The 12,712-nt window shown below is 38.7% G+C and overlaps 2 protein-coding genes across 3 annotated transcripts in view; one reads left to right on the forward strand and one right to left on the reverse strand.

The window, feature by feature from the left end:
* IARS2 (isoleucyl-tRNA synthetase 2, mitochondrial) overlaps positions 1-3,267 on the forward strand; it is a 28,885-nt gene extending 25,618 nt beyond the window's left edge. Inside the window, exons 20-23 of the mRNA XM_080583704.1 lie at positions 747-892; positions 1,056-1,246; positions 2,602-2,746; positions 2,896-3,267. Of these exons, the coding sequence (XP_080439830.1) occupies positions 747-892; positions 1,056-1,246; positions 2,602-2,746; positions 2,896-3,047 (634 nt within the window). The 3' untranslated portion in view covers positions 3,048-3,267. The remainder of the gene's footprint in view (positions 1-746; positions 893-1,055; positions 1,247-2,601; positions 2,747-2,895) is intronic.
* Positions 3,268-3,486: 219 nt separating this feature from the next.
* The window catches only part of RAB3GAP2 (RAB3 GTPase activating non-catalytic protein subunit 2), a 58,076-nt gene continuing 48,850 nt past the window's right edge, over positions 3,487-12,712 (reverse strand). For both annotated transcript variants that reach the window (XM_080583703.1, XM_080583702.1), the window contains exons 29-35: positions 10,927-10,962; positions 10,367-10,441; positions 9,912-10,130; positions 8,466-8,555; positions 8,163-8,381; positions 6,941-7,099; positions 3,487-5,442 (exon numbers count right to left, since the gene is read on the reverse strand). In XM_080583703.1, coding sequence (XP_080439829.1) covers positions 5,296-5,442; positions 6,941-7,099; positions 8,163-8,381; positions 8,466-8,555; positions 9,912-10,130; positions 10,367-10,441; positions 10,927-10,962 — 945 coding nt within the window. In that variant the 3' untranslated portion in view covers positions 3,487-5,295. The remainder of the gene's footprint in view (positions 5,443-6,940; positions 7,100-8,162; positions 8,382-8,465; positions 8,556-9,911; positions 10,131-10,366; positions 10,442-10,926; positions 10,963-12,712) is intronic.

Consider the following 12,712-nt stretch of genomic DNA (forward strand, 5'->3'; position numbering starts at 1 on the left):
CGGCTTGTCATCTCTGTGTTTCTACATTCTGTCCACTAGGGGTACTGAGTCATTTTGAAAGGTAATCAAGCATTGTACACGTTTAAAACTACCTTTTAAGGATAGATTCTTGAAATTGTATTTCTACCTAGAAATGTGTATATCTACGTTATTCGTGAGTTTACAGGAAAGGGTTTTTTTTAGCATTTACCTAGGCAATTTGATGTCTTTTTACTGATCTTAAAAACTGTTGAAAAATCCTAAGGATGTGACCTTAAGCACAGATTTAGTGTGATAGCCTTATAAGTTTTGAAAGGGCTTTATCATAGGGCAAGGATGTTGGGGGTTATACTGATCAGATCACACTGATCTGTGATTTCCAGAATGCACCTAAAGGAGCAGGAAAGCCTTAGTACTAAATTTTATAGATAAACTAGAACAAAGGGCTAACAGACCTACAGGCTCACCTCCCATTGAAATAGAAAAGATTATTTTCTATACAAGTGAAGTAAATTAACATGCCATGTACAAAGTCTCCTTTCCTATGACAAAATGTGACTGCACATGCAAATACTCTTGTACCTGTATCACTGTGTTTGTCTAGGAAATTGGAAATTAGGAAAAGCTTTCCTTAGGCAAGCTAGGGCAGACTACTATACTTTAAGGGTGCACAATACTACATTCCATTTAAAGTATGGTTCTTGAGTAACAACGATAACATGGAAATACTAAGATAATACTTAGCAGATTTTACCTCTGTCTTGCAGGCTCTACTGTGAAGAAGAAAAAGATCCTAAACGTCGTTCGTGTCAAACTGTGCTAGCGGAGGCTTTAGACATAGTAGTTCGATCCTTTGCACCAATTCTTCCTCACTTGGCTGAGGAGGTTTTCCAACACATCCCTTACAAGAAAGGTAAAGGAGTATAGTTTCTAAGGACTTCTTCTAACGTACTATTTAATTGCATAGTTGAAAAGAATGCAAATACAGAGATAAGCCATTCTTTTTCATTCTTTTAATAAACACTTGAATAGAAAAACACTAAATTAAAAATCCCTTTGTTTGCTTTGCTCTCAAGACTCAGAGGGTGTGTTTCGCACTGGCTGGATTAATGCAAGCTCAGGGTGGAAGAAACCTGGGATTGAGGAAGCAATAGAAGGTGCATGTGCAATGAGAGACTCTTTCCTTGGGTCCATCTCTGGCAAGAATGCTTTGGAATATGAAGTCGTCATTGTAATTGAGCCGGGATTGTTATTTGAATTAATGGAGGTAAATTCGCAACTTAGAATTAGTTGTCTGTGCAAAAAATGTTAATTTCTGTAAACTTTCTTCTTCAGTCTGTGGCTTTGTACTCACCATAAAAAAATTGCAGAATCACAGCATAGTCAAGGTTGGGACTGCTGGAGATTGTATAGCCCAGCCCCTCTGCTCGAGCAGGGTCACCTAGAGCAGGTTGCCCAAGGACCCTGTCCATCTGGGTTTTGAATGCTTCCAAGGACAGAGACTCACATCTTCTTTACACCCTCCTGTCAGATAGTTACATACATCAAGATCTTGAGGCATCTCTTCCAGGCTGAGTCCCAGCTCTCTCAGCCTCTCTTCACATGTGAGATACTCCCTCCAGTCCCTTCATCATCTTTGTGGCCCTTTGTTGGACTCGCTCCGTAAGGTCACGTCTCTGTTTAATGGGATAGGTCAGAACTGGACCCAGCACTGCAGATGTCTTGCCGGGGCTGAGCAGAGAGAAGTCTCAGACCACTTCCCTTGACCTGCTGGCAGTACTGGCTGTTGTTGGTCTGTGTTGCGAGAGCACGTTGCTGGCTCAGGGTCAGCTTGTCCATGGGGATGCTTTCTCTGCCAAGCTGACTGTTGCTGTGTGCTGGTGCTTGGGGTTATTCCTCCCCCAGGGCCACACGTGGCATTTCCCTTCACTGAACTTCAGGACGTTTCTGCTAGCTCATTTCTCTATCCTGATGTATTCCCTCTGTTAGTGCAGCCATCTGGTGTGTCTGACACTCCTCTGAGCTTTCTGTCATCTGCGTGCTGAGGGCGTGCTCTGCCCCAGCACCTAGTTATTATTGAACATGTTGCACTGTGCTGTACACCACACTGACCTGGGCAACGCGGCTCGAAAAATACCTGTTCTAGTGCTGCTGGCAGTGATCTTCCAAAGTAATCTGCTTTCTTGTTGTGAGGGTCGAAGTAACCTGAACACATTTGAACAGGGAACATTGAATGCTGCCATTCACGTGTGTAAGGGGCTGGGGGGGAGGTCTGCTTCCTGGCCAGAGCAAGTAAATTAGACTATTGGTTCAAATCTTCCATGCTGATGAGGAGCCGCCTTCGTTATTCTTAGCATTTATTTTAAAGAATGGAGCATCTTAGAGCTTGCAGCAGCAGACCTCAATTTTGATGCTGGTTTTAAACAATACGTTCTATATGCATATATTTATACAGATGCACATGGGTGTATAAAACTTGTGCGCTCTTCCTGACAAGGCTGTGACAACTATTGCAATCACATACATAATAATTGTGGTTTATTTTGCTTTAACCTTTGGTAGCAGGAGGATGCTGGGGAGCAAACACAGGTTGCAAGTCTGAAAATTAACTCTCTTCCACAGGCATTGCAGGCTGAAGAATCTTCTAGTGTTTCACAGCTCAATGAAATAATGATGGCTTCCCAAACAACCCTGCTGAGTGAGCTACCTAAAGAAATACCTACAGATGCAAACATTATCAAAGGGACCTTTCTGATTAACTTGGAAGGTAAGAGAACTATTCCAGGTATGCTTCTGTGCAGTATCTGGATCTTTTCTGTACTACAACCTATTTGATTGTTTATTTCATGTGTAGAACCGAATACTCTTAACTACACCTGCACTTAATGACCTCAGTAATCGTGCTTTCTTTTACAGGTGGTGATATTCGTGAAGAATCTTCATATAAAGTTATAGCCCTACCTACTGCCAAAGCAAAGTGCCCTCGCTGCAGGAGGTACACTTCTGATTCCTCAAGCACTCCTTGCCCACGCTGCCTGAAAGTCCTTGCTGGAAAAGGAAGCACATGAGGATGAAATGCCTTTGCGCGAGCTGCTCCAACATAATAAGTATTGAAGTGTGTAAAAGCGGTGGTTATCTGAAAGGTCTACGTACTGAAGACTACAGAACCCCATATGCTTAAGCCCCAGCCGGAGCAGAATTATCATGTGCTTTGGGTGGAACCATATGTGTATATAACTAATTGTGTATATCAATTTTCAGCTTAATAAAAAGGATGGTTTAAAGTAACTGATTTATTTGTTCTGATTTACTAATCTGTATTCTCTAAGTTCACTTTCATTTAAGTGAAACTCCACCGTAAGACCTACTGTGTCCGTCTATACTGGCAGCAAGGACTGCTGTGGAACCTCAAAGAAACAGTCCTCCATCCTGGAGCATTTAATTTAGAAAACTAGAAAGAAGAAAAGGTGTTCATCACTACCTACTAAAAAGAAGGAACAAACACAATGAAACCTCAAATTTTATTTAATCAATTTACACAAATCCACAGCAAATTAGACAAAATAGCACTATATACAGAATATTACTTACAATACATTACAGATTTGACTGGTGTTGGGTGTCAGCTCTGACCAATTTAGTTACAGTAAAATCCTTTACACAGCTGTACCAGGATACAGGAATGTAATGCAACTAAGACACATTTTTTTTTCCTCGGGTTTCATGATGACCGAGTCTCTCACAGATTTGTTTCTGCAGAAGTCTGAAGTGCTGTCAGGAAAGGTGGTACAGTCACTGCCCGATCTTGCATTCTTCCCTTTTTCCCCTACAGCCGTTTTAATTTTACTTCCATGACTGAGCTAATCTGAAAGGCAGACCGGTACCAGCCCCTTAGTCTTACTAGAACTTGTAACTATTCTTTAGTCACTGACTTCCTGTACGAGTGTGGTGTCATAACACTCGGCATCAAAACGCTTCAGGAAGCCTCATCATCTACATTAAAGTGCAGTGATAAAAGGGGATGCTGAACAGATGGAGGAGTCTATATAGAACAAAGCCACCTACAGGACCATTTTTTGGGGGGAATCTAACCCTAAGGTGACAGCAGCACACACTCCAGGAAGATAAGACCACCTTCCGTCTCTAACGAGGCAGAATATGTTCTTACATATAATGCAAGAAGAGCAGGTTACAAGATGGAGACAGTAATTTCAACTGACTTCAAGACAAAAAACAGCTTACACCACTATTACACCAATCTTTCCTGGCTTTCCTTTAGGTAGAAAATAAACTACTAAATGATGCAAGATAAATTTTTAATACCACTCCAACAGTGAAGATACTCACTATGCAATTCCCTGCAGGTATTATACATAAGGTTTGCTTCTTTTTTGTTTGGTTGTTTTTATTTTTTTAAGGCTAAGGTATTCAGTACTGTAGAGCTTCAGTGAAGTTGGGTCAACTATTTAAGCAATTTTTGACTACAAGTCAACATGTGCAGAGATCTATAGCATACTACATCTTCTATAAGGATAAGATGGGAACAATCTTACAGTAAGACATTCCTTGACCTACTTAGATTCAGCAGAGCTTAATAATAAAGGAGAGGGTTGTAAATCCAGTTTTAGCTGAAGCCCGACATCCTGGAGACAATGCTGGGAAACTGAAACTGGACTAAAAGATGGGTCCATCTTTGTGTCTGGAGAAGTGAGTTCTCCCTTCCGAGCTGAGTCTGACATGGGATCTTCTCCCTTTGCGTAAGGCCCCAGCACGTTTCATTCTACGTCTAGTGCAGTTGTTATTGTCATGTATAACACAGTTACTAGGAATGAGCCCCACACCCGTTCTATCTTCTGAAAAAGCAGTATTGGCTTTACATGATAACTTATGAGACTGAAGTTTTTCCTCAGGTTTAATTCTACAGCTTGTTTCGATAAATCATACATGGAAAATTGTAACTGTAGCAGTTACTGCTAGCATGAAATACAGAATTTCACAAGATGTGATTTTGTAAATAGACTAAAACTGCTGTCGAATATACCCAATTTAGACTACAGCAAAAAGCGTTCAAGTCAAATAAATAAAGCATTTCAGATATTGACAAGTATACTGGAAACTAAACATCTTTCTACTAGTGCAGAATTTAAAATACGCTCCAATTTTATTAAATTATCTTTCAAAATTCTGGGGTGGGTAACATTGTTCTTTTTGTTGTTTAACAAAAGCCACACAAAAGTTGATTTCTGTAAATTTCAGCCTCATTCTGTAAAATCATGCATTGTAGCACTACACAGTAGAACCGTTCCAACAAAGATGTCATGATGAGATTGCTTCTACGGCCTCTATCAGGTTCAAAGCAAGGCTATACTGCCCGTGATTCTCTGGTAAGTGCTCTATTACTCTGTTAATTAGTTTAGCTGTTGTAGCAATTGGCACTTCTACATTTTGAAGTTCCTGGGGGTCCTATATAAAAAAAAACAAACACAGCATTAGAGTGTTTTTACAGATGATGATCTGCATATATGCCCTGCTGGTCTTGTATAAACCAGATTACTACCCGAGAATTAAGCCGACGCTTTGACCTAGAAGTATAATTTTACTACTGATCATTTTGCCCCTCAGAGCCTTCTTAACTGACTCCTCAAGCTGCTAAACAATATTCTCAACCAAATTTATTCATGCAATCTGGAAAACATCACACCTATGATTTGGATAAGCAGAGCCACTGATTTCTGAATATTGCCACTAAAACAGATTGTCAATAGCCTTTTCAAAACAAGCACACATTTTACTACAACTTCAGAAAAAAAGTATTTCAAAGTCCCAGGGGCAATTCTACATCCAACACCCTCAGTTCTCTCCAGTGAGTCTTCAAATCGTATTGTCATGCTGTGTAAACCAGCAAGGCTCACTGCGTTTATGGAACAGAGTGCCTGTCCTTTGGAGGGAGAAACAGAGAAGTTTAACTGTTGTTGTTACAAAAGTCATTTTCCTATTTCCTTGCCCCATCATGCTCACCCCTCGGAATTCAGTCAAGTTAATGAGTTATTTAGGTACGCCCTAGAAACATTTTCCACAAAAAGTTGAAGTCTGGTATAGTGGATATTTTGACTTTTTAATATCTAGTTTTCGCATGGGCCATTTAACATCCTGACAACGCAATAGAAAGGATCACTCCCAAAAACAAATTAAATACAACTGAGAAGTAGAATTTTGCTGGTTTTATTCTCAAGAACTAACCACAGAATTATAGAATATCCCAAGATGGAAGGGACCCACCCACAAGGACCACTGAGTACAACTCCTGGTTGGGGCCACCCAAAAAAACAGACCTGAACGTTTCCCAGAGAGCAGAGCTCAGCGCCTGCCCCTCCGCTCCCCTCTGAGGGAGCTGCAGGCCGCCATGAGGCCTCCCCTCAGCCTGCTCTGCTCTGGGCTGAACAAACCAAGGGACCTCAGCCGTTCCTCATGCGTCTTCCCCTCCTGACCCTTCACCATCTTTGTAGCCCTCCTTTGAGGCTCTCTAATAGTTTTATGTTCTTTTTGTATTGTGGTGCCCAAACCTGCACACAGTACTTGAGGTGAGGCTTAACCAGTGCAAAGTAGAGTGAGGAACCACCAATTACCAGAGCTCCCCTATTTTTGCTAATAGAACTTGAGTTAAAATTGAGCAACTTTCTCCAAAAACTACTTAAAGAAATCAGCTTTACAGTCTGAATCAACTAGCACACAACACTTTACTCCTTTGAGTTTCTTTATTACTTATTTGCTGGCTTCTCTGTTACAAAAAAACAATGCAAGGACATGCTGCTTTATTTTTCGTGGAACAGAACTAGCACCAGATAAAATGAGAACTAGCTCGTTTCCATTAGTAAGAAAGGTCAATTCAGATGTAATCTGTGTCTGAATAAACAGAACCTTTTGTAAACCAAACGGTTTTCCTAAATCGAGCTTAACTTACCATAGCTTTAAGCCAAGTACATAGTGTTGGAGGAAGTCTAGCAAGAAGTTCCGCGCTCTCTTTTGTCTGTACATGAAGTAGAGAAAAGGCCAGTCTCTGTCCAGCCAGTATGAGCAGCTGTGATGCAAGCACTTCTTTGTCAGTCACCTGAAGAAAGGCCTGAAAATAGAGAAATACACAGAATTAGGTGTTATTTGAGCATGACACAGATCACCTATCTGCAGGCTTGAAAAGGTAAACCTAAAGAAGTTTCTAGATACTAGAAGGAAAAATGGCTTTGAGGCCGTTTCTTGTGTTACCTGTCACTGTAAAGAAAGCATGTTATTAAAAAGCTTCTCAGCAGTAGAAGAGAGAACAAAGACAGAGAATTACTCTGTACTTTACACAGTGATTAGCATGATTTGGAGGTCTGTTTTACAGTTCAGCAACATATTCCTAGCTTCCTTATAATTCTGTTTGCTTTTCTGCTGAAAAAAGTGACGAATTTTCTACCCAAGGACCAGTAAACCTCCTAAAATTCTAATCAGAGGATGCAGATGATTGTGTTTTTTTCTGTCTAAACTATATATTGATCTCATTCTCTTTATAGGCAGTTTTACCTCTCTTGTATGAAGATGAGAGAAAAGATGCCTACTTAAGCAGATTTTCTCAATCCATGTCAAATTGAAGTAGAACATCCCCAAAGGGGGGAAAAAAAAAATTCTCATTAATTTCAGAGCTTAATTCCTACACGAGTAGGATCTGCAAAGGTTTCAGTTCTACTCTGCTCTTTTACTAAGAGCTCATACTAGGAATTTGCACATTTGTTATCACGATTATCTCTGTTAATCACATGCATGAGAATAGCTCATCAACTCTTCGTGGACTTCCACCAGAGGTTCCACCTCAAGATTTTGTCAGTTGTAGAGATTACAAGTGAAGGACAGATTCCTGAAATATCAAATGTAGTATTTTGAATACAAAGAGGTTGTACTAGTTCAGACCAACAGTCTAACTCCCCGACATGTTTCCAGATTACTGTTGGAAGGAAGGCAAACTAAGGAAGATTACTGGTTTAGAGAAAGTACTTCTCCAGCCTCTGACTTTTTCAGTCTGGGGATTTTTTGAGCCTGGCAAGACTTGCCTAACACTTCCAGGCATCTTCAGTAAGTGAAAATGTAATTAGCAGAGTATCTGACATAATGCTGTATTAATGTAAAATTATTAAAAAAGGTATTATTACCTCTTCACCAAGATGATCCATCCCATAACTATATAGTTCACAGACATAATGTCTTCTGACCACATCCTCACAGATTTGAAGATACTGAGCTAGATCCACAGCCAAAGTTGGCCAATTCCTTGCCTTTTCGAAGGGAAACAATTCCTCTTCTGAGACTTCTTTAGTCTTTTGTGATGAACATAGTTTTTGAACTGCTGCACTCACAACTTTGATCAAGAACTTGAAAGCAAGAGGTAAAAATTACTTCAGTATTATTTGAAATTTTAGAAGTTTAGGAACTTTCAGTACAAAACTTATACCTACCTGTTGCCGTATGGATAACACACTTTGATCCATATCCCCACTAGGTAGCAGCTGAATTGAAGTAAGGTCTTTGAAAAATGCATTCTTGCCCTAAAATTGAGAACCAAACACAATCGTCAGAGATAAAAGTGAAGAAAAGTAATTCACTTGGATCCAATACAAGGAAGCTGAAGCATTTTTTACATTTAAACTGCACTGCATCTTCCATTTCTCTTTGGGAATGAAAATTAGTATTTTAAGTTAAAACTACAGAACAAAACAATATTTTGCCTATGCAATCCTTATTCAAGGATTTCCTTTCAAACTTACATAATTTAGTGGGCAGATGTTTGTACCTGATATGCTACTAGCTGGAGATGAAGTCAATATTTATTTCCTATTCCCTGGCTTATTGTTCTAGACTAACACGCTAAGCATGATATGCAGGAAGAAATGCAAACTAGTTAATACAAAAATGCATTTCAATTATTATCAATTGACTCCACTTAAAATTAAATTCTCCTTGACTACAGATTAATCAAATTTCAGGTAAACCGCTGAATGATGGCATATGGCAGATCTCGTTTCAGCCTACCACCACCTCCAGTGATGACATACTCAATGCCAAGCATCTCTGGCAGTCCTGCTCTGTACTGACACACGGAGTAAGAAAACAAAAAAATGGCTGTTTTGAAAGAAAAATCTTTGTAGAGTTGTTCTTACGTAGTGGGGCCCTTCTCCAAATTGAAAGAACAGCCAGGAGAAATACCCAATGGGATGCAGGAAATTATGTAGAAGTGGATTACTGATACTGGAATGGTGCAAGTGACAAGCGTGCAAGTCTAGACAGTGACTTGCGTTATCAGAAATAAGGTAATAAAAGTTTTTTGAAACTTTTAAATACTGCTTTTCAGACTTCACTCAATGTTCCCTAAAGATTTGTTAGGGATTCTCTCTCAAAGCTCACAGGGAAATGGGAACCTTGAGTGTGTGAACCTTTTTTTCTTAGTTGTTTATATGCATCTAAATGACAAGCTGTATTCTCTCCTCAGGAAGCTCAGAATTCTGGAATGATAATCAGCAAAAGTGGATACAACAGCAACACCAACAAAACAATTTTGAACTTAAGTATTTATGTTTTCTCTGATTTGGCTCTTCTCGAAGCAACTAGAAAAACCTGTCATACAGTGTTCTTACCATGCAGAATTTTCAGGCCAACTAATTGTTAAGGAGATGATTTTCATGCATCTGAGGTCACTACAAATCTTACATTCATAAGACAAAGCACCAAGCTTGTCTGTCAGCTTGAATTCTGGTGACAACTTCATTAACAGCACAGTGGGCTAAATGTCTGTCATAAAAGCATGCATGAACAGTATAAGAAGCGAAAGCTAGCATATATTACAGATACCAAGAGGAAGGATAGTAATAAGTAGGTGTATGCATATCAGCTTTCAGAAGACGTACCTTGCTATCAAACAGTGAGAGAGGCTTTACACTCTTCAGAGAAAACCTCATAATAGCGTACAAGATTGTACATAACACAAACTGGTGTTCAACGAGCGGATAGTGAATGCGTTTCTGCTCAAGCGCTAGTTCTACTATTGATACTGGTCCTTCTACTGACATCCAAGCATCTTCAGTATCTAGGACAGGAGCCTGCATTTCGTCACTACTAACATCCGCCTACCAGAGGAACACACACATAGTCAGTTGCAAAATATCACCTCTATTAGTCTTCTATGCAAAAACCACAGCTTTAATCACAAGTTCTTTGCTATGAAATTAAGATAATTTTACATTCTCTAGAAGAGAATATTAACATTTGTCTGAACAACACAGAGACTAGTATAAATATATTATTTAAAAATTAAATTTAATGCGTTCCTTACTTTTCACAGATTAAAAACAAAAAAACTTACCTCTAGCAATGTTTGCAGAAGATCTGAACAGCAGCCAAGAAAAGCCGTCATTGCTGTGTCACCCATACCTACATCCTGTTAACAGTATGTTTTGAATTGTTTCAAATGGAATTGAAACAGGCTGTAATAGTTCTATATGTTTGAGAAGACGGTTGTTGACATAACACATTAAGCTCAGTTTATTAGCCTATTATATTTAGAGCTAAATAAACATTCACCTAAGCACAAAGATTTAGAAACAACAGAAAAAGAGAAAGCTTTCCATTATCTTGAAAAGTTTAAATTAGCTCAATTTAGCTGTTTACAATACCATATTTCTAAAGATGACTTAGTAGCTCACGTACTCACACCTAATACACGCCATTTTCTGAGCAAATCAGTTGCCTTCCAAGAGTTTTTAACTAATAATTATGCATGAAAAATAGTATTTTGTCATGTTATATCTCAAGTTTCAAACTTTCACAGCTTCAAAAACAAATCACAAGCTAGTATTCAAATTAAGGTGTGTGTTTTTGTGTGTTTTTTTTTCCCCCCAGTTAGACAAAAGTAGTATTACTTGCCCTTCTGCATAATCTGTCCTTTGGAGCTTTTCCCACCTGTTTTTAAAAATATATATATTTTAGCACAATGAAATCATTTTTATCATAAGGTATCTGTTATTACCATTTTCCTAATATAAAAAGATAAACTAGTTCCTTACAGCTACGAAATGCAACACACTGGATTGCAAAAGTAGCTAAAATATTCCCAATGAATTCTGTGATGTAGAACTAGAGCTAGAGCACTGTGATATTATAAAGAAACATTGGGAAACAAGGGAAGAGGAAAGGAACAGTGAATGCTGCAGAATATTCATTGAGATGGAAAAGGTTTAGTAAGAATCTTCTCTAAACTTTTCATGCTTTGCTTATGTAAATTCTTTGGAAGAGACACCTCAGACATTCTTGTTTAGGAAAATTACTGCAATGTCACTTGGGTCTAATTTCTACACACTGAATCACATTCTGCACACAATGAATCACGTACATCAGTGAAAGGTCTCTTCCACAGCAGAAAGAAATAAATGTAATTATTATATTGTGGTAGAGTCTAAACAACACCTGAAGTGAGATAGCAGGGTCCTGAATCACAGGAACATTTAAACTCTAATTCTACCAAACTGATTCAACATTTGAAGTGAAGACAACTTCTTGGGACTGATTAAGCACCACCTGTTTGGAAACTGTATTTCTCTGGGAGCTGGGGAGAGGTCAGGCATGCTTTTACTTACATAACACAGACCCTGAGGGCTAATTCACAGCTTTCAAATGTATATAAATAAAAGCTAGCAGTATTTGTTACGACATGATGTTTGTTTGAGGTAATTGACATTGTGAGCAAAAACAGTGAATAAAAACTTTCATGTCTTCTGTGGATGTTAATGTAGGCAGAAATAATTGTGATGGATGTACATAAATGCTGGAAAAGAGCTCTTGCAGAAGGAATATCTGCTACAACTGTACACAACTTTGTTTGTTGAAAGGAATGAGGAAGATGATACATTCCAATTCTTACACAGCTAAGCAAAAATGCAAAAGCAGAAAATGAGAGGAGCAAAGGAGAAGAAAAAAGATAAGTAAATTACTCTCAGTTTTGGTTTGTTTGTTTGCTGTTATGTTGTTTGTTTTTTTTTTTTTTGGTCGGCTAACTTTTTGTTTTGTTTTTAAATTACTGTCAACACCTCTCTGTTTTATATCTGGACTTTTATGCTAAAAATCACTTAGCTGCTGCTGAACATCAGGCCAACCAATAGGTAGATTCCCCTTATACAACCTAAATAGAACTATCATTTACTGACAGTTCCTAAACTGCCTTTCAGTCCTTAAGAGAACTGTCTTCCAGTAAACAATCCATTGCATATTATAAGCATGAAGCTTAGCAGGGACAAAAGACTGGTAAAACTAACAGCAAGCAAGCCACATACAAGAATGGGATTTACCAGTGCAGCAAGAGTTAAAAATGCTCACCACCACCCACAAAATGCTCTGCATTTTGCAGAATAAAAGCTCACACACCCAAAACTTAGACACCCAACATTTGGGAATGTTGCTGCATGTAGAAACCTGAAAGTTTCACATCAATAACTTACCAGGAAACAGGCACAAAGAAACACTTATTTTCTGAGCTTAAATTTGATGTGCACGCAAACAGTTTCAAACTGTTTCACACTTTTTACTTAGCAATTACGAGCTAATGCCGCATATAAAGCCTCAGTATATCAGCCAGTGTCTGCTACTACTTAAAGCTACGAGTTGATCAGTCCAAATGACAGATTTAATACTTTGAAGTGTGCATTCCTTCCTCAAC

The sequence above is a fragment of the Anser brachyrhynchus genome (genome assembly GCF_964034855.1).
Source record: "Anser brachyrhynchus genome assembly, chromosome: 3".
Classification (NCBI taxonomy): Eukaryota; Metazoa; Chordata; class Aves; order Anseriformes; family Anatidae; genus Anser; species Anser brachyrhynchus.